This window comes from Miniopterus natalensis, chromosome 2 (genome assembly GCF_054644295.1).
Source record: "Miniopterus natalensis isolate mMinNat1 chromosome 2, mMinNat1.hap1, whole genome shotgun sequence".
Taxonomy (NCBI): domain Eukaryota; kingdom Metazoa; phylum Chordata; class Mammalia; order Chiroptera; family Miniopteridae; genus Miniopterus; species Miniopterus natalensis.
This window is the reverse complement of record NC_142082.1, coordinates 6,795,491-6,821,872: the sequence shown is the minus strand read 5'-3', so window position 1 is coordinate 6,821,872 and position 26,382 is coordinate 6,795,491. Positions and strand designations below refer to the sequence as shown.

Here is a 26,382-nt window from a genome sequence, read left to right as displayed (position 1 = left end):
AGATCATGAGATATAGGTCTTTCTCTGACTGGCTTATTTCACTTAGCACAATACTCTCCAGGTCCATCCATGCTGTTGCAAAAGGTAAGAGGGCCTTCTTTTTTACAGCTGCATAGTATTCCATTGTGTAAATGTACCACAGTTTTTTAATCCATTTGTATCTATTGATGGGCACTTGGGCTGTTTCCAGAGCTTAGTTATTATAAATTGCGCTGCTATGAACATAGGGGTGCATAAGTTCTTTCTGATTAGTGTTTCGGGATTCTTAGGTTATATTCCTAGACGTGGGATCACTGAGCCAAACAGTGGTTCCATTTTTAATTTTTTGAGGAACCTCCATACTGTTTTCCACAGTGGCTGCACAGTCTGCATTCCCACCAGCAGTGTACTAGGTTCCCCTTTCTCCACACCCTCGCCAGCACTTGTTTGTTGATTTGCTGATGTAGCCATTCTGACAGGTGTGAAGTGATACCTCACTGTGGTTTTAATTTTCATCTCTCTGATGATTAGCAACGCTGAGCATTTTTTCATATGTCTGTTGGCCATCTGTATGTCGTCTTTGGAGAAGGGTCTATTTAGGTCCTTTGCCCATTTTTTAATTGGATTGTTTGTCTTCCTGGTGTTGAGAAGTATGAGTTCTTGTCAGAGGCTGGAAGGGGAGGGGTTGTAACAAGACAGAGCTTCATGCTTCCCAGAGTAGCCCGGGGATCAAGCCTCAATCCCACACCCCATGGAAGGCAGCCTGTCCCAGGATCCTCTCCTCCCCGCTCTGTCCCAAAACAGAGGCGGTCGTGGGATGTATTCAGGAGCGTGGCAGGGCTAGGCCTGTCTTTCTAGCGAGGACACTAGGAAAAGAGGCTGCGGGAAGCAGAGAGGATGGGGGGGCAGAGAGGAGAGCTCAGGAAGCGTCTCAGTGTGCTGCCCATTTTTAAATTGGGTTGTCCTTTCAATGCTGATTTTCAGGAATTAGTCATATGCTCTGGATAAGGGGCCTTTGACAGTATGTGTACGGTAAATATTCATCCATGATACTGTATTCAGTAGTATATTCTTTTAAGTATGTCGCATGAAGACTCTATTCACAAAATAGAACACACTCCATTTATATGAAGTTGTAAACCAGGTAAAACTAAGCTGTGATGACAGAAATTATAACAGTTTGCAACACTGGGAGGGGGTGATGGGAAAGGGGCAGGAAAGAACGTACTGGGGTTGTGAGCATATTCCATGTCTTAACTAGAATGGCATTTCTCAAATTTCACTGAAATACACACTTAAAATCTGTGCATTTTCTTATATGTAAATGAGACCTCAATTACCAGAGAAAAGACAAAAAAAAGTAGGGTATAATTCTGACCTGATCAAAAGTTATTTACTTCTGGTTTTAGTAATAAAATCAAAACCTTATAAACACTACTTCATAATTATCTTCTGGTCAGCTAACATCCCCCACCAGTATCTACACCCCCACTTTACACACACACACACACACACACACACACACACACACACACACACCCCCAAAGGTAAATTCCACCATAAAACACGTAAGGCCTATTATAACTACTATCATTGTCAAGGTCAAATCTTTTACTTCTAGATATTTAATAGTGTTATACAGAAACAGTATTAAACAGCCAAACATTCTTCATTTCATTTTTTACTAAAATAAAGAGAAAATAGTGCTGAAACTAAACAATGTCAAGACACAACATATGTGTGGACCAGCTGTTAGGAGAAGATAACACCATTTGCTCACTAACCTGCTTCCCGGGACTGTCTTGAAGATTAATGAGATAATGGAGCAGATCTTTTTAGTGGGAGAACTACTGGCTGGGGGTAACCTGGGCCCTTCAGGGCACGGTAAATCCGTCAGGCCGCTGGGAGGCCATTACTGCACTAAAGCAAACTGGTAGACCCAAAAATTTATATTCTGATCATTAAGACTTTAAATATTCAGACTGGTGCTTTCTGAAGCATAACTTATACTTGAAATGCACTTTAATTTCTCCAAAAACAAACAGGAAGCTTTTAATCTGTGAGTGAAACGATAAAGCTCTTCCTTCCTTCTCACATTTAAGAGTTTATCATTACCCTCGGTACCAAGGATAAAGAAATCCAACTGTGGTCCCTGGCCTTGAGACGCTCACGCAATTTAGTGAGAGAAACACGCAAATAGGTCATCTAAATGAACATGACAAGTGATTTTTGAACATCCTTAAGTACCTGGTGCACGGGGACAGGGCACCTAATTCCGAATGGGGGCGGGGACCTGCATGGTGGAGGGCTGGGATAAGAGGTGGCCTTTGGGGAGCAGAAGGACCCTGGGTGGACGTGGCAGCTGGGCGGGGGGTGGGGGGTGGGGGGGCTGGGCAGAGGGTGCCTGGGGCTAAAACCAACAAATGCAAAGAAAGGCTGAAAGCCAAGGAAGCAGAGGGCAGAGCTGGAGTGTCCTCCAGTGCTTGGGCAGGGCAGGACAGGACAGGGCAGGGCAGGACAGGGCAGGGCGGGACAGGGCGGGGCGGGGCTGCCCGGGATAGGAAATGCGGGCCGGGGGCAGACGCACTGCAAAGAGCCTCTGGTAAGGAATCAGATATATGCACCTGGAACTCTGGACAAGGCTTCAGAGGCAAATTTGTCAGCCATCCGCCTCAAGGGAATAAGTGAAGTCATCGTCCAAGGAGGTCTACAGGGTGCCAACAGAAGACTGTTCCAGAAACCCCACCACCAGGTGGGGGTGAAGAAGGGACAGGCGAGAGTAAGCTGGGCGGGGCAGCCAGGTATGCAAACAAAATTCCAACAAAAGGTGTTATGCAATCCAAAGGAACAGGCAACCAGTGACGGGGGCAAGGTCACATCAAGGAAGACAAGGCAAGACCACGTGTTGTCTAGATCCATCGCGGGGGTCTCAGGTGGCCTTGGCCGGAGCAGTTTCTGTGAAATGCTGGTGAACGTGAAGGAAGTGAAGTCCTGCAGAAGGTGGCTTCCAGCAAGTTTCCCGAAGGGAAAAGAGAGGACCACAGCGGGTAAGGGATCTGGGTCGAAAGACGGTTTTGGGTATGAGGGAGGGAGGCAGAGGGGGAGATATTTTTATCAGTTTTTTACTTTTGGTGGTTTTGGTTTGGTTTTATATTGAGAGTTTCCAGTGTTTAAATACTAAGACAAAAGAACCACTAAAAATAGAAATATAGAAATGGTGGAGAAAATTTTAAAACTGGGAATAATTGGTAAAGATACGAAGTAGGAGAGAAGGGTCATATAAAGGTTATTAAGAGGATCTTGGCAGAGGGGGGGAGCTGAGAACGCCTCTTTCCCTGAGTAGAAGAGAGAGCCCTGAGGTGGGCTGGGAACCCAAGTTTGTATGTAGGTGGTGGGAGGGATATGAGGGGATTCATTTTCTCAATTTCATGCCATGAGAGCTCATTTCTGTTGAACCAAGACAGGTAGGTTTGTTCCTGATGTCCCAAATGATATTTAAGGGAAAAAAGCTAAACTCTTATACATACAAAATAAGTATAAAAGTGAGATTTAAATAGTTACACATTTCAGATATTCCACTGTATTGTTTTATGTACAATCACATAATAATGAATTATGATCATTTTAAATGAACTTAATTTTAACAAAATCAGTCCCCTCCACCATAACATTAAAGCATTTGGTTGTCAATCACTGATAAGCAATAAAACCTAGTATATAAATAATAACATAGTATCATGAAAGGGTTATCACAAAATACAAAAATAAAAGCTAACTTTAAAACCCACAATTATGAATTCTTCACGGACTTTGTAGGAACTTTTAGGGAGAGAGAGAGAATATCTCCACAAAAAAGTGACACTTCTGATCAAATGAAAAAGCAGCAGGGGCGAAACGTACAGACTCAGTGTTAGTATTTGTGTTGAACAGATCAGGCGCCTTTCTCTCTCTCTGCCCCCATAAGCCCAACTCTACACACACACCCCAAATTCCAAACTGGCCATTTCAGTTAAATATTAGTCACTGAGAAAGTGGGGGTTAAAATAAAGCAATTCACTTTGTAAAATGTTTGCTCTTTTGTACAAGTCTAGATTTAGGGGATTACTTTTCTGATCTGGCTTCTTTTACCGAAAAGAAATACTTACTGTTGATGTGATCGATGTAGTAGACACCAATCTGAGGGTCGAACCCCGCTTCCCAGCCCCATGGCAGCTCATCCCCAACACAGTCAGCAAATGACAAGGGCTTCGTCAACCTGCAAGAAGCCAGAATGAACACACAGGTGATTTTCCCATAAACCACATGGTCAAAATCCAGTACCCGAACCCCAAGCTGTGTCTGGGCTGTTTCCTTTTGGTTCCTGACCGTTTCTAGGGTTTGCACCACTGTGTCTGAAATCTTTAAAGGGGGAAATAAAAGGAGAAAATACAGAGATGAACATCCGAAAAGTAGCAGTAGGTCTTAATATCCTTTTGAAAGTTCACAGCTAAGGCTGTGAGATAAATTTTTACAATAAATCAGTAAAGCCATCTTAAATCAGCGAGAACTCCAAGCTGAGAGGAAGGAGGGCAGGATCTAGCTCTATCTAGCTCACAGTTCAACAGCCATCCCATCAAAAAGAAAAGTCTGTCCCTGATTTGAATGCTGGTGTCATGGAAATCATCCCACCAGTCTCTCTAAGACAAGACATACACCAGGCCACCCTAGCCTGAGGCTTGGATGCTCCTATGGAAATTACTAAACACTCACTGCTGAGGTCCACTATGAGTTCTTCTTGAAAGGAGAGACAAACATTTTTATAAGTATCTTGTATGTAAAAGTCATTCAACAAAATTTTTAATGGAACCAAACATATGAGATATTTATATATCAATGTGCTTTCACCTTTTGAAACTGCCTAATACCTTCTCTTTAAGAATTAAAACCAGTGGGGAAACTACGGTTTCCTAAGCAGAGGGCAGGTTTCAGACTTAATGACGGGTTGATTTCCTCTCTCACTCCCTTCACTTTGACTTTTGAGATTTCCCCTGGCGGCCAGAGCAGACGACCAGCACGGACTAGTGACGCCCTGCTGTAGGGTGGCCGACCGCAGTGGACATGTCTTCTAATTTAATGCGCTGGCACCCAGCACGGTTCCTACACAGGAAATCACCTGGAGTCCCTTTAATCCAGGCAAACGAGTGTCAACTATCTCATGGCTCAACCGAAACACGTCCCTTCCAGAACCATGTCACTCATCAGAATAACCAACTGCGCCACCCGCCCTCAATGCTGGGAGACAGTGCGCAACGAGGGAAACCCTTTCTTCCCAGGCCCGGCCTGCGGGGGCCCTCCGCCGAGGACATGAACACCCATGGGTGAAAGGAAGCAAGGGTCTCCCTTGCTCTCAGTCTTCCCTTAGCATGACGATGGCTCCAGAGCTGTGGCCTCAAAGCCGGCCCTGCGAGTCCGAGCAGCCCTGCCACTGGCTCACCCACTGGGAGACCACCTCCCCCAGCTCCTCTCCCCGCCTCAGCATCCTTCTGAGTGGTGACCCACCCGTCCTCTCCCCACACTTCCACTGCCGTCCCGGGGGAGTGGGAGCACAAAGGGGGTTGCTCCGGAACGGTGCCTCGACGTGGCAAGGAGCCAGTAAACCTTAGTGATGGTTGACACAAGCACGACGCCTGAGCTCTCCCGGGCACCCTCCAAGGAACCGAGTCGCAGCCAGCAGCACCGAGCTCTGGGAACTGGTTAGAGGTGACACATCCCGGGCTCTCCAGGTAATTCTGGAGAATTTGGGGACCACTGGCTCCAAAGGGAAGAGCTTGAAGTTTGGCATCAGAGACACCTGGGTCCTGCCGTGTTCTGCCACCTACTCACTGCACAGCCGGGGTGAGGTTTGTAAACTTAAAAGCCCGTTTCCCAATCGATGTCCTAAAAATGGGGGGGGTGTACTATGAAGTTTAAATGAGAACTGGGCCGTCTAACGCCTGACAAATGGTAAGTCATTAAGCTTCAACATACACGGGATGAGTAAAAGGAAGCTCCGGCACGCTAAACAACGTGCCCAAGTAAGGCAACTCGCCATATTTATTGTGTAAACCTGGAGTCAATTTGAACTTAATCTGAGTAAAAAAACAGAAAGTTGAGGTCTTAGAATTGTGCTCAAGTTCCATATTACATAAACTGCTCAGGAAAATTGAGTTTTCTGTTGACAAAGGAATTGGACACTACGTCAAAAAATCCCCAAACCACGAGAAGTGGCCTTGTCTCCACACACCGTCTACGAGGCTGATCTTCGGCCACCTCGATGAGACTAATTAGATACCGTTCGTGAGCCAGGCCCGCTCGCTTGCTCTTCTGAGGGAGGGATCTCTCTCCCTAACTCCCGCAACGCTGTCCGCAGGCACGCGCACTGCCCGGCGTGCTCAGCGGCTGAGCGTCAACTGAGGATCCAGGGGGTCACCGTTTGGTTCCCGGTCAGGGCACATGCCCAGGTTTCGGGTTTGATCCCCAGCTGGGGGCCTGCAGGAGGCAGCGGATCAATGTTTCTCATCATTGATGTTTCTCCCTCTCTCTACAATTAATAAAAACATATTTAAAAAGTACGTGTATCCTAAAAAAAATGACAAATAGAAGACATAGAAATAGTACGTTTAAATAACAAGAGAGAGGTTACGCAGGTTCAAGCCCGGCGCCAATCGCACAGTTCAAGCGTGGATGTGACATGAACATACGTATCACCCAGCATCACAAGTCACGAAAGCTCCGGAGCATCTGCTATAATCACAGGTTACGGAAACCTGACTGTACTTGGAAAGAATCCAGTTTTCTCATTAATTGCTCAGCAGTAATAAGCATCTTATTACCTGTCACTGTTCTAAGACTAGAATTACACCTCCAAGATACATGTAATTGTGAAGTTGGTGAAAATTCAGACATTTCCACCCCTGGAAGTTTCACATAAAAGTTTCTTTGCAGCATCACTCCCAACATCAATTTAATACTCTATTTTCTATATCTAAGAAAATACATATCTTTTCTTCACACTCTATCATTAAGTGAATCCATTAAATAAAAATTTATAAATGTCAACATTTTAGGATTTCACTCTTACCCAAATGACAAGATATAAACAGAATAACATTCTCAGGTACCAAACAAAATTCGGCGCTCAGTTATGCTGCTATCCTGACAAAGGAAACGTATTATTATGATATTCTAAGAAGAAACACAAAACAAAGAGAAATAACAGGGGCACTCCAGAATGAGAAACAGTACAAATGAGAACAAATCCATCCGAGTGAGCAGAGTGCTGATTAGCTTCTACATTTCTTCCTCTTGTTTTGCACGAAGAAGAATCTCGGAAATGCTCAACCCTCCTTGATGTCACGGGAGTAAACGTGGGTGGAGCTTGTTGTTTTTATTGGTTTCCCACCAGGAGCAGCATCCTGCAAAAGCCTAAAGTTAACGAGAGTCTTTCTGCAGAATTCCAGAGATTACGATTCGCTTAAAAAAAGTCTCCTTTCGCACCGTGACTGATGCAAAGAAAGTGGCGATTTACTGCGGCACTTGGCCGAAGTTTACGTATAAAATCTGAACTCTGCGTGGCACTTCCTCCCCTTCTGGGCACTGTGTCCTTCCACACACTCTGTCGCCGAGCGTTGCTGTCTCGTCACGGGTACCTGTCCTACGACGGGAGATGCCACGCGTACCTACACGTGCTCTTCGCGGTCAGGTGACGGTGGGCAAGCCCAAACCCGAAGGACCGGGTTTGCACTGATTGCAGCCCGTGGAGAAGCGCTCATGGAGAGAAGCGATTTTCAGGGTCCCAGAACCGGCCGCACGTCCAGCTTGACGCGAAAGGTCTCACCAGCGAGGTTTACGTGGCAGCATCTGGACTCACCGTTCAGCTGACTCAGCCCCGAGGACGGCCAAGCGTCTGGTGACTACGGAATCTGTCCCCGCATGGGGGGGGGAGGATGGGGCCGGCAACTGGGATTTTCGAGGGAGGGGAAGTGCCAGAAACCTTTCCATAATTCTGAAAGAATTTTAACTTGCCATGATGTTGCTTAGTCCCTTCAAAAGGACTCCTGCCTGTTCCTGTCACCGTCCCAGCCAGAAAACCAGCCATGTGACAGAACAAGAGGGACAGGGACAGGAGAGAGGCGAATTCTGTGTCTGAGGAAACAGACTCTTCAAAAGGAATCACATCAGGCAGAACTGGCAGGTAGGCCAGGCCCCGGCCCGCGCAGGGGGCCAAGGAGGAGGCTGCCCCCGGACTTCGAGGCCGCATCCGACGTGCGCAGCCAGGCTCGTGTCCTCGGGTTTAGTTCACACCCTCTGTGAGGGGCCCCAGGTCTGGTCTTCAATCCCCTGGTGCCACAGAACTACTTTAATCCCTCCTCCACGCAATGGGCTCGCAGATATCTGAGCAACGCTCTTGTTCCCGAGCCTGCTCTCCTGGAACCCAAACGCCCGTCCCTCGCCGCCTCTCCTGTCCCTCCTCCCCTCAAAGCCCGCCAGCCTCCTGCCCTTCCTCCCATCCATCCCCCCTGCTCCGCAACCCCCCTCCAGCAAGGACTACCAAGAATGAACCTCCTCTCACACAGTTCCTTTTTTCTCTCTCCTCCCACAGATCTACTCAAATCCCCAACCCTGGAAAGCCTTTCCCCAGATCTTCTGGCTCCTCTCCTGACACTCATTCCTAACCGTTCATTCTAACCCAGACACTAAACTGGAGGACTTTCGGAGGCCCTGCCCACATCTCCCTAACGCCAACCACTCAATTCTATGGTTACTCATGAATATACTTCTGAGAGCAGTATTTGTGGGTCATTCACCTTTGTCAGAGCACCGCGCTGCTTCTGTTGATATGGGGACACATATATTACCGGCAAAAATGTCAAGGCTTCCAATATTCCATGTAAAAAAGTCGACTTTTACATATAGTAATTAGACTGATAATACAAAACATTTACTGAGTGTTTGCCATATGCCACACATCTTCAATACATATGAATGTGTGAGTTAAATCCTCATAAAACTCTGCAGCATAGATGCCTTTCATCACCACTGGAATAGCCAATGCTATGTGTTGATACAGATATAAAAAATAGGAACCCTGTACATTGGAACCCTGTATATTGCTGGTGAGAATGTAAAATGGAGCAGCTTCTGTAGAAAAGAGTCTGGCAGAGCCTCAAAAAGTTAAACACAGAATTGCTATATGACCCACAATTCCACTCCCAGGTATAGGCCTAAAAGGACTGAAAACTGGTAGCCAAACAATTACATGTACTCACAACAGCCAAAGGCAGAAACAGCTCAACTTTTGGGATGGATACAGAAGGTGTGGTATGTACGTGCAAAGGAATATTATTCAGCCATAAAAAAGGCATGAAGTACGTATGCATGCTACAACGTGGACGAACCTCCAGAACATGCTAAGTGAAAGCAGCCAGACACAAAGGGTCACTTATAGTATGACAAATGCCTCCATGTATATGAACTGTCCAGTAGGGATAAACTTGTGAAGACAGAAGTGGATCAGGGGTTGCCAGAGTGTAGAGAGAGGGACACATGGAGAGAAACTGCTTTCCCGGGCACTTTGGAGTGATGGGAATGTTTTGGAACCAGCTAGGTAGCTGCTGGTTACACAACATTGCAAATATACTGTGTCACCTTAAAGTAATTAATTTGGGGTTATGTGAATTTCACCTCAATAAACTGTTTTTTTAATAGTAACAAGTTAGAACAATGCTAAGATTCCAAGTGAATAAAATATTTCCCCAAGAGGAAGCAAAATAATAAAATTATGGGAAAATGTTGAACCTCACTAAAATAAAAAGAAATGCCAAATAAAACAATAATCAGGCTTAATTTTAAGCCTATTTGACTATCAAGTTTTGTTTTGTCTTAATAATAATGAAACTTGGTTCTGGTGAGGGTGTGAGTAATCAGATACTTTCATTTATTGCTGGTGATTCTGTAACTTGATACAATCCTTTGAAGAAATAATTTGGCAATATTAAAACCCATTCAAATGTTGATTCCACTTAACCTAGGAATGCTATTCTTACACGGTGTTCCTGGATCCTGTCCCACCTGACACCCCCACGAGGACTCAGCAGCCACCTAAGGGACCTTAGCACACTGCTGTCCCTCCCCGCAGCCTCTCAGCTTCTCCGGGTCTCGGCCCCGGCTCTGCTCTCGGTTTCTCCAGCACACTGCCTGCTTCACAGATAGTCGGCATATAATCAGCGCTGATGAATGGATGCACATTAGAAAGCAAGACAGCAATGAAACAATGTATCATGGAAGGGTTGTCATTCATTTTTAATTTTCTATTTACATATATGTCATGGTAAATGCATTTACTAAAAAGAATATGAAGGTTGATATTAAGATGACAGTTGATAAATGTGTTTCCTGACAATGGGACAGAACAGGAGACAAGTCTTTCAAGACTGCATTGAAATACCTGGTCCTGTAATAGTTTAGTTTGTTATAATTACATTTAGGTATTGTAAATGAATAGCTAAGTAGAAAACAGATTCTTAGTTACAGAGAGGTAAAAGACTTTACCTCAGGTGTCTCAATAATCCAGCAAGGTTTTTTTATTTTTTTGTTTTTAAGTGTTTTACCTACAGAAGAAAACAGAGCGGTGTGCAAACACTTTAACCTGAACCTCTTTTCTCTCCTAAGTGCCAAGAAATGTTTGCTTGTTGGATTATTTGGTTTTGGGAAATAGTTTGAGAATTTAAGTGGCTATGCCAGCAAAGAAGGTAGGAATGCTTGAGAGAGGACGAGCGCTTAAAAGATTATTGTCTAAACAAACAAACAAAACTCCACCAAGACTGTCCCATTCTCCTACCTAGAGTTCCAACAACACACAAGCATATGGATTTCAGCTCATATAATAGCTGTTCAAGGGCCAGGACTGCGGGAAGCTCCAGCATCACTATGGAGGGGGTGCTCCAGCCAGAAGCGCAAGGACCTGGCGCATGGCACCCCCTCAGGATGCAGAGGGCTTGTCACACTCAACCTCACTCTTAAAGACGCCAATCAAAATGAACCTATATTACTTTTATCAAATGCAAGGAACTGGGGAGATGGCTTTGAATGCCTATAACCTTATTACGTAGGGATAACCCCAGCTAACACTCTTTCATTCCGGACTATGTTTTTCTTAAATATATGTACATATGTGTGTGTATGCTAATGCACAAGTAATACTGTGCACATTTTTGCAAGACTGGTATTAAACTAAATAAACTATATATACACACTACAGATCTGAGTCCTGCTTTAGAAGACACAAGTAGTACATTCTCATTATGAAGAACACATAGAATAGGACAAACTATTAGTAAAGTCCCCCCTTCACTTCCTGTAGAATGAAATATATGCTGATATTTTGGTATCTTTTCAGTCATCTATAAATTCACATAGTCTATAAAACATACAAATAGGCTCATGCTATGTGTATCTTCCCCGACGTTATTCAGCTTGCAGTACAAGTTAGAAATTTTTCAAAGAGCATACATACAGTTTACCTTAATCTTCTAACATCTAACACACACTGAGTGGATTACAGCCCACCACTCACGTAATCATCAATTAATAGACATTAGTTTCAACTTCCTTCAAGAGATGCCCAGCCAGCATGGCTCAGCGGATGAGCATCGACCTAGGATCCAGGAGACTGCGGTTCGATTCCCCATCAGGGCACATGCCCGGGTTGTGGGGATCAATCCCCAGCAGGGGGCAAGCAGGAGGCAGCTGATCAATGACTGACTCATCATCGACGTTTCTGTCTCTCTCCCTCTCCCTTCCTCCGTCTGAAATCAACAAAGATATATTTTTTAAAAAAGAGAGAAACCAATGTTTCAATTAATATGCTTGTAAATACTTTCAGCTGTATAAGTATTTTTTAGAATAAATTCCTGGCAATGAGTCAATGAATATATATATACTTTTTATTATTTTTATTTTTTAAAATCCTCACCCAAGGATATGTTTTTACTGATTTCAGAGAGAGAGAGAGAGAGAGAGGAAGGGAGAGAAGGGGGGAAGGGGGAGAGAGAGAGGAAGAGAAACATCGATGTGGGAGAAACATCCATCAGTTCTGCCTCTCGTAGGTGCCCCAACAGGGGATCGAACCTGCAATGCAGGTATGTGCCGTGACCCAGAATCAAAGCCGCAAACTTTCGGGGCAAATGACAATGCTCTAGTCAACCGAGCCACACCAGCCAGGGCCATACACCTTCTAAATTTAAAAATGTCAACACACTTTAAGAGATGACATATGGGCATTCACATTTTTTATTCTGACAGATGCTCCCCTCCCGTGGGCCTTCCCAGTGGGCACTCGCACCCACAGTGCAGCTGAACGACATTCACCCACATTTCCCCTCAACACTGTCGTGGGGGAGAGGCGATCCAATAATTGTAAGGTTTGTAACGTTTCTATATGTTCATTTGCTTCTTTTGTGAACTGTCCTTTTTAAAACTGTATGGTCTGTTCTTATCACTGGTTCATAGCAACTGTCAATATGTTTTTGTATTAATATACTTTGTATTAATCCTTTGTCAAGTTGCAAATATTTTTTCCCAAGGATATTACTTATTTGTGAACTTTGTTTACGCTGAGTAGAAGGTAATATTCAAAAGTGTTGGGAAACCTGGGCTGACAGTCCAGGTTTTATCCACAGGGATAAAAGCTAGGTCCTATCTCTTCCTTGCAACAAATTTAATTGCAGATACATCAAAAGAATGACATGGGATAAATGAAAGTATGAGAAAGGTGTTAAAGGCACATTAGCAGCAAGCAGACTTTCTCCTTGATCTGATCTGAAGAGTTGAAAGAGGAGTAAAGTAGGAAAAAACCCCTATAACTAGAAGCTGCTTAGTGTGATGTCGGAGTTGCACCCCACGCACCCTGATAGCATGGGCCTAGGCCAAGGGGAGACCCCAGCAGCAGTGGTCTGAAAGCGGTGCACGGATCAGAGGAGTGGTCCCCAGACCAGCAGCATCGGCATCACAGGGTCCTCCCCAAAGCTACAAAGTCAGAAACCCTGAGGGCGGGCGCTGCCCCAGGTGAGAGCCAGTGACCAGAGCGAGGCTGGGACAGGCCCAGTTTCCCATTTCCATCAGGTGGGGCCAACAGCGACCGAGGGGACAGGTGATCCACGAGGTGGCGGGAGGAGGGCCGCTGCGAGGAGCCCGTCCTAGGCTCCGAGGTGGCCTCGGAGGAACACGGGCTCCTGGTAAACGCAGAGGCCCCGCCGCTGGGCATCTGGAGGCGGCAGCCGGGCCATGAGAAGCTGGGGGTATCGTGGAAACGGTGCGCGCGACACGAACAGGTCACGGAGAAAGTGCGTTCCAGGGCTCGGTGGGGCAGAGGAGCGGCGGGGGCCGCGGAGAGGGGGTCAGCGAGCTCACTTCACAGCGTGTTGGGTGCGAGGGCCGCAGGGACGGGCAGGGGAAATACGGGCTACAATTCCCACAGGGAGAGCAGAGGACGCGTGAGGTTAATGAGCCCGGCAAGCCCGGGGACGTGCCCACATGTAACGGGACAAAGGACGAAACAGTAAGAATGCTTAGAAAACCGAACTCGGCCAGAAGGAAAAACACCCACTTCAGCCTCCGTCCCGCCTCCCTGCCAGCAGGAAGCAGTCCCCAAACTGCCGCCGTCCGGCACCTGCCCAGTGCCTGCCACTACTGGGTCCACGCGACGTTAAGCGCGGTTCCAGCCCTCCGGCAGCCTTTCCTCAGCCAGCCAGCGGCTGTCCTCCAGGTGTAAGCGTCTCGTGGTGTAAATGCCTCCCCAGCGGCAGCAGGGTGTTTGGAAACAAGTGAACTTTCAGTGGCCCCCCTGAGCCACGGAGGGGGAACCTGCACACCAGGGAGGCAGTGTGTGACGGCGGAGGTGGGGGCACCCGAACACAGTGACCCGGTGACAGCAGAGCGCGGGCTCCCTGGGCGACTCCCTGGGTGGCAGCAGCCGTCCTCCAGCTTATTCCCCAGGAAGCTCCGCGTGAGTTCGGAGGCCAGGGTACTCGGAGTGGACGTCGGGGGGCCTCCTCTGCACACACGAAGTCCACGTTACCACCCTCGGCCCTGATCGCCCGGACCCAGGGAGCAGTACTGGGCGTGCTGGAGTTTAACAATCCCTAGCTGACCTTTTTTTTAAAAAAAACCACACAGAATTACTAAAGTTTAATTTATGTACCATAAAATTTGCCCATTATTTACTAACAATCAGAAGTTTTTAGTAAATTTCTAGTTTAAACCACCATACAAGCTAGCTCTGGCACTTCCTTACGCCACCCCCGGAAGAGCCCTGTGCCAGTGGCGGGCACCTGCGCTGTTCTGCTTCCCGCTGTATGAATAATGCCTAGCTCTGAGAGCAGGAGCTATCAGACTTTCCACCTAGCAGTCTCCAAATACTAAGCATCGAGAATTAAGAAGAACCAGCCAGTACCAACAAGACGCCTGGTAACGCGGGGAATTCAAGAGACAAGCTGGCAAAGGGCGGGGGTGCCACCTCCAGGCTCAGAAGCAGGGCCTCTGCCCTTCGGATGCCAACTCCAATGACTGAAAAACCCACTGAGGATGAGCCTCGGGGAGGGCACAGACTCCCAGTCTGCCCGATACCAAGGTGGCAAAACAGCCTTTTATTGTGCCGTTCCCTCTGCCCGGAACATCCTTCCCGCCAAGAAAGTTTTAAAAAAAACCTTTCTTTTTACATAAACAGGTTTAGTTAGAAACTGTATGAACCCATCCTCCCTGTAAAATACTAAAATACCGCCCACAATGCTCAGTCTCGTCCCGTTTGGCCACCGGCTCTCCTCCCAGGTCCCGCGCTCCCTCCTCGGGAGCGGATGTCCGCGGTCGAAGTCGCTGAGATGCGCAGGCCGCTGTTGACGCAGCAGAGCTGAGTAAGCCTATCACAGGAGCCGCTGCCCATCGTGCTGACGTCCCTGGTGTTTTATTATAATGCCTGGTTTCTCTTGCTTATTGCTACAGTCTTTCTTCCTCCCACCCCACAGCCGCCCTGTCCACCTCTGTGGTCCTCAGGGCCTCGGACGACGCTGGTGCCCATGCCACGTGTGACCACCACGTCTGTACCGAGGACCCCTCAACCTCATCAACCACGCTCAGCATACCGAGCTTGGCACAGAAAAGCACCTCGTCCTGGCCCTGAGGACAACTAACACACACACCAAAAGAATCACTGATTTTTTTTTTTTTTTTAAAAGCTCAAGGGTTGGAATTTCAAGAATCAGATATCAGAAAACTAAGAAATGCTCCTGAGCAGCCTGAGGAACGGCGCTAACAGGCTCCAATGAGCCCCGTGCCTGGCATTTGCTGTGCTGACCACAGGACTGGCTTCTCACGACTTATGCGGAGACCTGCTCTGGTGGTATTTCCTCGTGTTCTCCAGCCCCTGCTCTCCTCTGGCGTAGCACCAGATCCTCCAAGCGCTAAGAAGTGGACGTATGGAATGCCAGGAATGCCTGGTAACTACACTCACTGCAGGGATCAGCCCTTAGTCATAAACAAAAATGCACGCCCTTTGAGCTGCGACTCCAGTTCAGCGCCGCAAACAAGAGTCATGGGGCTGAGTGCTGGCAGAGCGCGGGTGGTTAAGGGGGCGGGCGGGCAAGGCTCTAAATATAGTTCCTCATCGCTGAGAAAATAAATACTCTTTCTTTATCTAAAATGTTAATAAGCTGCAACTGCAAAGCGCTGCTTGGTTACCTTTTAGATTAGTAGCACCTGAGCTAGAAAAACAAGCTATTAGAATTACTTGATAAAATAAAGTCCATCCTATCCCCACAGACCTTCACTAACACCCCCTTCCCGGGGCCTCATCTTGCGTTATTTATTCAGTCCTGTAGGGTCTGGTGTGGCTCAGGATTAATTATGCCTTTCGAAGGCCACTCTACCAAGATGAGAGAAGAAACCGAGGCAACTGGCAAACATGGGACCCACCCAGGGGAAGGTCAAATGGAACCTGCGCGCTGGCAGTGAGTGGAGATCCACACACGCACAACGCGTGGGGCAGTCAGAGATTCACCAGCCTGGACGGGGCACCAGGGACACAAGGGGCCGGAGGCTTGAAATGGGTCGAATGCCTGTCGTGTCTGAAGGCCTCAAAAGGAGGTTTATAATTCTGTCAGTAAATTGGTGACAGGGACATAGAATGTTAAACCAATGGGAAAAAGGAGACAATTATTAACTACAGAGAAAACCAAAGGGAACTCAATTACAGTGCATTAGATTGGTCATCCAGAAACAACATTTACATAGTCATAAAAGTGTACACACTGAATACCGATCTGTTTACCAGGCGAGACAATGCTCCAAGACAATGGGGGGGGAGGGTGGTGCAGTGGGCAGGGCGCCAGTCAGGGCTGAATCCACACCCAGCTGGGAGGTCAGCTCTCAAACCTACCACTGAACAACCAAGACATGTAACATGTTTAAAAATACGGAGGTAACTGCCAAAGGAATCTACTCAGTATGGAAGTGTGGTTAGCTCTGGGCAGAGAGAACCAGGTGTGGGGAAGAAGCTGTTTTGCCCTGGGAAACTATTTTGTGTTTATTAATCATTTACAGATACAACTTTGATCAAAATAAAGTTGTAAAATCTCCCGTAAGTTTCCAATTTTAATTTCAAAAGTCAGAAAACTTTCTCAGCTGTCTCCATTTACTGATTCAGATTTATGCCTAAAGAAATCTCATATAAATTTTTAAAGTTACATCTGCTCAGAACTCATTTAAAGCACATTTTTTCGATACTCTAAAGCATATAACCTAAACATGAGAAGATACTGCCAAAGTAGTTTTTTAGTATAAACCAAGTTGCAGTGAACCTTAAATAAAACAGAAAATATATTATACCCTTTTCTTCTAGCTTTCATTTAGAAGCCGTTACATGTAATACAGTGTTGAGATACCAGACAATATATGTGAAAAGTACTCTGTAAAGTGTCAAAGCACAACATAAATGCTTTTATTTTCATTTTTGACCCCCTGGCTCTGTCTCAAAGAGGCTACTGTGCAATTGGGAAGATACAGCTTTTGCAGAAATACTCACATGGCAGTTTGAGCTGGGAGCCCTGTGAGTGGTGCAAAGAAGAAATGAAGGCAGTTTACACCTGGCTGCATCTGAAATGGTGGTCATCAAGCTACGCTCTCATCAGTTACCCTCTCTCCATTTTATAGTGCAGAAAAGCAAAGTAATCCGAAGAAATTACTCTTTTAAGGTATCATAATACAATGACCATTTCTCTGCCCTATTATTTCTAGCATGCTCCCAATAAACAGAATTAAAAATCAATTATCAATGAAAAGCTGCAAAAATTTTGTCCAAAAAGTGCATTTCAACATCCCAGGCTCCTCCAGGCTCACCTTCTGGACGCTGTCTTATCTCCCTGTCCCGCCCTGGGCAGTGCTCACCAGTCCCCAAGCCACTCAGAGGTGCTCTCCTCCTTACCCCACCTACCACCACGCCTCTTCTCCAGCACTTCAGAACTGAGGAGCTTGCCCATGGGAGCCCCTGCGTGTCAGGTATCTGCGGATCATACTTAGCAGAGGCTTTCTATACACTCTGAGCCCATCCCCAGAGTGACCTCAAGTGTCTGCCCCCTGACTCTGAGATCTGAAGCCAGACAATGGATTGGAGAGGACTTCATTATTTTCTAGAGTGGAAATCAGTCTCTGGTCAACGGCACAGCAACTGCTCATCTACTGCTTTTGTCTTTGCAAGCTAATCAGCATCTGGAATAATCCTCCCAGCATTATCTCTGCAGCCGCTTTATGTGCATTTTGTCCCCAAAAAACTATTTTCTAAATAACTTGAAAACCTATTTTCCAAAGAAAACCAAACCATCCTTTTGAAGTGCTCTCTTCTTCTGAAGCTCAAGTCGGTGCCCAGGGACTGATCTCAGAGCAACTTCTCTACTTAGGCTCACACCTACCTGACTGCTGAAACTAGAATCAGGTTTCAAAGGTGTCCCTGGGATGAGAACGTAACTGCATGACATGGGTGCTTGATGGTGGAACGATTAGTGGTTTAGCAGTTCACTGGTTAAGACAGGAAGGTGTAGCACTTGATTTATTTACACCAGGTCTTGAATCTCCAAAATTAATGACTTCTTTTAACGTAAATTCTGTGTGCCATAAACAAACCGGGTCTGTACGCATAAAGATACTCACCCATTGTTTGGGTAGAGCATGACAACTCCAAAACTGTATTCTCATAGGATTTCTCCGAAGGACATCCAACAACATAATGATAAAAAAAACTTAACTTTCCAAAATGGTGTAAAAAAATATACAAAACATACTTGTTACTCTTCCTCAAACCTTAACACCTAGTAACGCATTTAATTGCAATGAGTATCAATAATTATTACATGTAATTACAGTAAAATACAGTTCTCGCATGCCAATGATTTGTAAGCTTATACTTATTTGAACAGTTTTGCTTATTTTACTCTTTCAAAATGGTTTTAAAAATGCAAAGATAGCCCTGCCGGGCATGGCTCAGCGGTTGAGCATCGACCTAGGATCTAGGCGATCGGGGTTCGATTCCCGGTCAGGGCACATGCCCGGGTTGTGGGCTCGATCAATGACTCTCTCATCATTGATGTTTCTATCTCTCTCTCTCCCTCTCCTTTCCTCCCTCTGAAAACAATAAAGATATTTTTTTTAAAAATAAAAAAAGCAAAGATAGACTTAATACTTCATGCTGTAAAGAGATTCATTTCATAAAGATAATTTTTAAAAACTCTTGTCTTTCTACACATGCCATGACTTAAAATCCCATTTCAATATGTGAGGGTGGTATCCAGTCTCCTCTTCCATGTTGTCCTAAATGATCTCTACCATGGCCAGCACGCACGCCGACGACCCACAGGGGCACACGGAGGGACCCACGAGTTTAACCATCTGCCTCCTCAATGTCTGTTCTCTCCAAAGAATTTCTGGGCACTAGGCATTTTTAAAAATAAGCTTCAACATCCTTGACGTAGACAGGCCTCTTTACCACAACTAAGCCAAGACACAGAGACACTGACGGGACTAGGCCAAAGTTAACCACAGAGCCCCCCAAACACAGCTCCGTAGTGAAGTTAAACAACCCATTACAAGGAGGCCCGAGTCCCTGGGTTCTTACCCATCTCTGCAACAGCTTGCTGGGAGAACTTAAACATTTACCAACCCCTCTGACTGTTTTCTTCATCTATACAGAACAGGATTTGATTCAGAGATGCAAGGCCAACCATGCTTTGAAGCTTAATGGTTTTTTACATTCTGCAAAACTTCACCACAGATTGTGGTAATTCATATCTTATTTTCCCACTGACTAAATGCGAAATCTAAATGATCCTTAATTGGCAGTGGCCCCTGACCATTTTGTTTTAAACACAAAAGAGCCCTGTACTAATACAAGGTCTTTTTAAATCTTAAAAAAAAAACGTTCACTGACTTCCATTGCCAACTACATAGAACCCGAAGTGTCTGGTCTGGCATCAGGATACTCAGCATCTGGCCTCACTCACCTTCCCCACCTTTGTCTCCAGTGATTCCCCTTTCCTGTTCCAGAAGCTCCAAACTAAATGTGCTTTTCCTAACCACACCAGCATCTTCTCGTTGCCCATGTTTTTGTTCCTGGTGTTGTCTTGACTGTTCTCTCTCTCCACAGAGTCAAGTTTTACCTAATCCTCAAAGTCAGGGGACCATATAATTTATCATCCAAACCAGACAATTTTAGCAGTGAAAGGGGATATTAATTGGGTGGGGCAATGGACACTAGCGGTAAACTGGGACTTACCCAAGCAGACTGGGACACATGGTGGCTCTACACAGAGCCCAACTCTAAAGCTCATCTACTGGAAAGAATCCCTCCCTCTCCTACAGCTCCTCCCACTTTAAATTTGTGTATCCTTTTGTTTATTGTTTCTGCTGTGTATTTGAGCTATGTGTCTAACAGGCTTTATCTCTACCCAGTCTGAGTCATGAAATGATTCAGCGTTATATTCCCCACAATGCCTAGCTAATAGTGGGGTAAGTTCTCAATAAATACTAGATGCGTGAAATAGCTCCTAGGTATGTCTAATTCTTGTATATAAAATTAGCTTCTTCCAAATCGGTGCACTGAATCACCTTTTCAAAACCAGCACCACAGTCACAGAGAAAAACCACACTCCTTGGCCACACCAAAGAGTCGTCTCAGTCAGAGATGTCAGTCATTGTGATGGCTTGTCCTAATACGAAACACCCCTGGTGGATCTGTCACATTCACATATAATGGCATCTACGCTGGGACAGAAACCACACCCGACCACTTGGTGCCTTGCTACCAGCTCTGTGTCTGAGCTCTGTGCTTCCCATTAGTGAGGAGACTTCCCTCGAAGAGCAACGGCCCACTTTCGGGGAGCTTCAGACACGGGGTAGAGAGCCGAGACACTGCTTACTGCCCAGCGGGGTCTGACCGCTCTGCATCCCCCAGTTTTCATCTACCCCTCTAAGATGCCAACTCCTTCCTAGTTAGACATTTCAGACACCTTGGGGTCCAGATGCATACTCACCGATCTGTGTGTCCTCCGGGGCCCAGAGAATGAAACACATAGTATATACTCAACAGATACTGAATTAATTTTTAAAAATCAATGAGTAAACGACTTGAAGTTGGGCAGCAATGAGAAATCAGAACTCCCACGGCCCTGCTGGAGAGTGCTTCAACTATCACCGATTCAGACCTGCTGCAGTCATGTATTCTGGCTCCCTCATGTGCAAAAACTCTGTGCAGCACACAGGAGTCCCCTTTTACAAAACACTACAGTTCACAGGGACCAAGAGCATCGTCCAGAACGAGCTGCTACGTGATGGAGCCAGACCCTGAATCCAGACACTGAACAGCAACCGTCCGCCTCGGTCCACACAGGACTCTGTAACGAACCTGACAGGGCGTCCCCGAGCAGAAAACACCCACGAGCCCACAGTTACTCTTGTCCCTGAACCCACAGGGCAAAACAGACAACTGCCTACATGCTCTATTCGTTTTCCAAAAACAAGACAGGAAAAGGCTTTCATTAGCTGATTCTTCCAGCCGCTAGTATCGACAGACCTGGCTAAGTCGAAGTGCGTGTGTGGAGGGGACATAAATGAGTGAAAAAAAAGAATTTAACACCCTACAAAGCTAGAAGGAAAAAGCCTGTGTGCCGCAATACCCCGTAGCACTTCCTTCCTCACAAGCACGCACTACACTGTTGCTACATAAATGTACTGAGTTTATTTTGGGGACAAAGTAAATGAGACGCTTTATCATCTGGAATGTTCACCTGGAGATGGACTCTTTTACTAAAACAGAAAGTCTTACGAATTAAACAAAAAAGCTCTTTTGTTTTTTAAATCAAACTCTTCTTTTTGTCCAAGGAGATGTCATTATACCATGCATTCAAACGCCACATACAGGATTTGGGTGGAAAATTAAAACTCGTACTTTGTGCCAGTTTTCAAGGTTCCTTCATTACCTATACGGTTTCCACATTCTTTCTCCGTAACAGTAATTAAATGTAAGCCTCGGCGGGCCCCGTTCCCATTTGCTACGAGTCTGCAGGCATGAGAACTATGTAGCATTTATATAACAGGAAATATCTAAAAGCATTCTGCTGAGATTTCCTTCCCCCACACCCCCCTCCACACCCATTCCTTAGACTGCCTTCAAAAGGCCTGCTGTGTTCTTTCGAAATGAAACGCCAGCTACAAGTAGGAAGAGGCCGCGGCTCCTGGGCTTGTGCAGACACCGTTCAGCCTGCCGTCCGCGGCTCCTCCAGCCCAGCGCCGACCCTTACCGCTCAGCTATTTCAATTCCATGCAGGTCAAACATGCTTCTCTGTTGTTACAGCACGGAATTTAGGAGAAAAGAGGGAAGCTTACCGACTGGGCCTTCCATTCTCCACATACCAAGCCCCCATCGAGGGCCCTTCCAGCGCCGCATGACTGTGGCCCGGCTCTCGAGTCAGGAGAGGCCCTTCACGCGGTCCCACCCCTCCGGCCCGCTCCCGACCCACCCTCGGAGCAGCTCTGCCCAACCCAGGTCTGAGCCCCGTGCGCGTTTCCCCAGGAGATGCAGGGCCGAGCCGAGGGGACTGTGAGGCACCGCTGGGAATGTCTGCGGTGCGTGAGAGGCGAGGGCTGCTAACAGTGCCTGCCCGAGTCTAACACTAGCTACGCGGCCTCCGGCAGCAGGACCTAGGGACAGTTATTAGTACTTCTGGTTGACTGAATGTCCAAAATGTGTCTTTTCCACAGGATACCATTGGTCTAAAGAGTCACTAAGGTACTGAGAATGTGGATGTTGACATACTGGAGGCTGTCACATGGGATTGGCACACAGCCAACCACAAATTGCCTGGTTTTTGGAAACATCTAACCATGTCCCCAGAAGCCAGCCAATGTCACGGATGCCTAGAGGGTCTGGCTCCACTGAGGAGCATCCTCGTGCTCAGTGGGTGGAGTGGCCTACACCTCCTCTATTCTGGGACACCCCCCCCCCAGGAAGGACTTGCTTGTCTGCTGGCTCCAAAGCCATACACAGCACAAAGCTCTTCCCGCCAGTGTAGACTGGATTAAGTTTCCGAAATTGCCTTGGTTAAAAAAAAGAAAGAGAGAAAAAAGGAATCCCTAACTTAGTTCTAGCTTTCTCTGGCTTTTGAAGACCAACTCCCAGTCTCTTCTTTCTGATCCCCTTACATTAAAAAACAAAACAAAATACAATAATAACCAGAAAAGCATATATCACATAATACAGAGGACACTCTCCTGCATGAAGTCATAACATTTTCTCAGTAAAATAACAGGGAGCTTAAGATGACTACATCTTATTCAATGAAATTCAGAGCAGAAAGTGAATTTATTTGGAACAGCTTCGTTGCTGATCACAGAAACTATTTTGTCCAAACTGCAAGGGGGAATTTTAATTTCAGTTCCATTTTCTCATTACCCTAAAAAACTCTAAAAGTATCATTTTGTAAAATTGAGTCAGTCCCAACTGAATAGAGTAATTCAGTAACTTGGCTCAGCTGTCCGTGGGAACGCTAATTTCATTTTATCTAAAATTAATACAACCTGCAACATTCAAGCCAACCACTCCCACTCATCTCCCTACCTGATGTGATGATTCAATTCTATGTATAACTGTGTTACACCACTTCCTAATTTCCTGACAGGGTTGCTTTTCTTTTTCTTTTCTTTTTTTAAGAGGTAGAGAGAAAAAGAGAGAAACACTGATCAGTTGCCTCCCTTACACACCCTGACTGGGGATTGAACCCAGGCGTGCCCTGACCAGGAAGCGGGCCAGCGACCTTTCGGCGCACAGGAAGACGCCCTGACTGAGCCACGCCAGCCAGGCGCTGCTGGGGTTGCTCTTCAGCCTTTCTGATCAACGTTAAATATCTGATGGCCACCATCATCATCACCTGCCTTAACTAATCCTTGGACTCTGGATACAAGTTTCTCAGCAGCATCCTTACCTGTGCTTCAGTTCACAGCCTAACACTAACCAATTCATGCCAACTTCTGAATGAGGAAACCAGTCTTTATGGACAAAAAGGATTTCTTCTCTAATATCCACATAATTACCATTTTATTTCAACGTGGCAGGGAGACAAAGCAGCAATGCAACTGGTACACACTTTGCTGTCTGTGCATGAGCTGAGTACACACTTTGCTATGTGTGAACTAACACTCGGGCACAGCTGGGAAGTACTGGGATCTGTCACTACCGTGATGCACACGGGTTACTTATGCAGTGATTTGTGGGCTGAAGCAAAGTCTGTACTTTACGCCGTTACTCACAGTTAACGCACTGTGGTAGCTGAAATCTGAACCATATTGCCGGGGCACCGATACTGAAGTAAACCATGGTAAATTATGCTCATGCACATCAGGAACCTGCAAAGCGAGGACTGCTTTATTTCCCTCCAATCTCTCCTTAAAAACTGCCTAGGCCAGTTAGGCTAAAGATTTAAAAATGTTAGCAAAACAATGAAACTACGGAAAAATAAAAAGAACCCTAGGCTCTGACCAAATGCGGAGAAATTATATAAATAAGGCATATGGAAACAGAAGAAGAGAGGAAAGGAGGGGCTGTAATAAAACTTCCCTATAAAGTACATGGATTCACAAAATCCACTTACCATGATTGACGTGTTTTTGAGAAGAGGAATTCTGTAAGAAGCTGAGTAGCAGCAGGACGGCGGCTGTGTTAAAGCACAATCTCCCAACACATTCTCCAAAATACAAAAAGGCATTTTTAAAAAGCAAGAACAAATAAAACCATAAAAATCATGCCCTCAGGGTAACCCAAAGACTAGGATAATTTCAGATTACCTATAAGAAAATAAACATCAAATTCTGGATAACTACTGTCAGCTCTGCTGTAAATGTGTTTTGAAAATACAAAATTAGGGCACAATTAGAATATAATGAGAATGCTGAGTTTTGCTTCTACGCATTTTCATCTGCAAGAAACACTAGCTGAATGCAGAACACTGCACCTAGCTGGTAGGAACACTACACACACACACACCCATAAATCTCCCAGCTACCTGTTCTCTGCAGGAGTTAGGAGCCACACCCACCGACACCTGGTGTTACCACTTTCCCTCTGATAAAGCAGCTCACAGGCCGCACTCCTTCCGGTGGCCATCCCACAGGCGAACTTCAGGTATTTCTAGAGTTGACCCGCCATGTTTATTGGAGTAGTTAGTATTTCGAATGACTCCACAGGGGTGAAATGGTGCTATAGGTTTTATTAGGGTCTTTTTTTTTTTTTTTTTAACATGCCAGTGATTGTTTATTGAGTGTTATATCCTGTTATGGGCTGAATTGTGTCATCTCCCCTTCCACACCCCAAATTCATATGCTGAAGTCCAAACCCCAGCACCTCAGTGTGACTATATGGAGGCAGAACCTTTAAGGAGGTAACTAAGGTACAGTGAGGTCATGCAGGTGGGCCCTAATGCAACACGTCTGGGGTCCTTTATAAGAAGAGGACATTGGATGCCAGACCACATGAGGACATGGGCAGAAGACGGTCATCTACAACCAAGGAGATGGGTCTAAGAAGACAGCAGCCCTGCTGGCACCTTGATCTTGGACTCCCAGCCTCCAGAACTGTGGGAAACCAGACTGCTGTTGCTTAAGTCCCCCCGCCTGTGGTACTTTGTTTCTGCAGCTCTAGCAAACTAATAGATGCCCCAAACCCATTTTCTCCTAAGCCCCGTGGTTTTGCTGTGTGATTCTGCATAGCATGAGGATTTCTAAAAACGCATCTGCTACATTATAGCGGAACTGACTGCATATCCCCTGTTCCTGCTGTAAGTCCTCACAGGAATAAGGGTAGCCCAGGAAAAACTGAGCGGAAGAAAGAAGGGGGTGGTGGCTGAGGTCCTAACATGGATCTGAAATCAGTGCCTAAAAGAGAAAGTCCACCCTCACTGTGAGATCACTCGGAGGGGATCACAGCGTACCAATGGGGAGGAATTTTAAAGGGAATCCCAGACTCCAGGAGGCAGGCTCAGAAAGGCAACCATGTGGGGGAAGCAGGTAGAAAGGAAGGAGAGGCCCTCTTTGGGAACGGAACGGTAAAGAGAGAAAAGCAGGGGGGAATTTAGGCACCTGTAAGAGGGTCAATTTTTCCATAATTGAGGGGCATGTAAATGGTCCCCCTCCCCCAGAAAAGCCATCCAGCGAAGCAGCCAACTAGAGGACCCTGGCAGACAACCCCCTAAACAAAAGATAGAAGATCCCATGGCCAGCAGCGGGACAGACCTCAGGCATCCCCGACAGGACACATTGAGAAGCACACAAAATCGCTTCCGGCGTATTCCTAGCAAAATGCATAACCTGAATCTAATCGTGGTTAAACACTGAACACACACCAATTGTGGGCCATGCATCACGCCAGATAAATGGCCTGTACTCTTCAGAAGCCAGGCAAAGCGTGAGCCTGACGGGCACGGGCCTGCGCTCTGCAGAGGGCAGTGCTGGGGCAGCCGGGCACCGTCTGCATAAGGCACGCGGGCTAAACCCTGCACTGACTGCGGAAGGGAGGGAGCCTCCTTAGTTTCAGAAAGTGCAAACTGACGGGTTTAGAAGTAAAGGGTATTATGTCTTTAACTTACCCTCGAATGGTTCAGAACAAAAATTAATGTGTATCAGGAAGCGTGTATGTGTGAGAGTGTGTGTGGGGGGGTGAGTGTGTGTGTGGGGAGATGAATGAGTGTGTGTGGGGGGAGGTGAGTAAGGGGGGGGTGAGTGTGTGAGTGTGTGGGGAGGTGAGGGGGAGGTGAGTGTGAGTGGGGGGAGGTGAGTGTGTGAGTGTGTGGGGAGGTGAGT

The 26,382-nt window shown here is 46.3% G+C and overlaps 1 protein-coding gene across 1 annotated transcript in view; it reads right to left on the bottom strand.

Moving 5' to 3' along the window:
* WWC2 (WW and C2 domain containing 2) overlaps positions 1-26,382 on the bottom strand; it is a 131,100-nt gene that overhangs the window by 63,939 nt on the left and 40,779 nt on the right. The window contains exon 2 of the mRNA XM_087814072.1: positions 4,125-4,234. Coding sequence (XP_087670198.1) covers positions 4,125-4,234 — 110 coding nt within the window. The remainder of the gene's footprint in view (positions 1-4,124; positions 4,235-26,382) is intronic.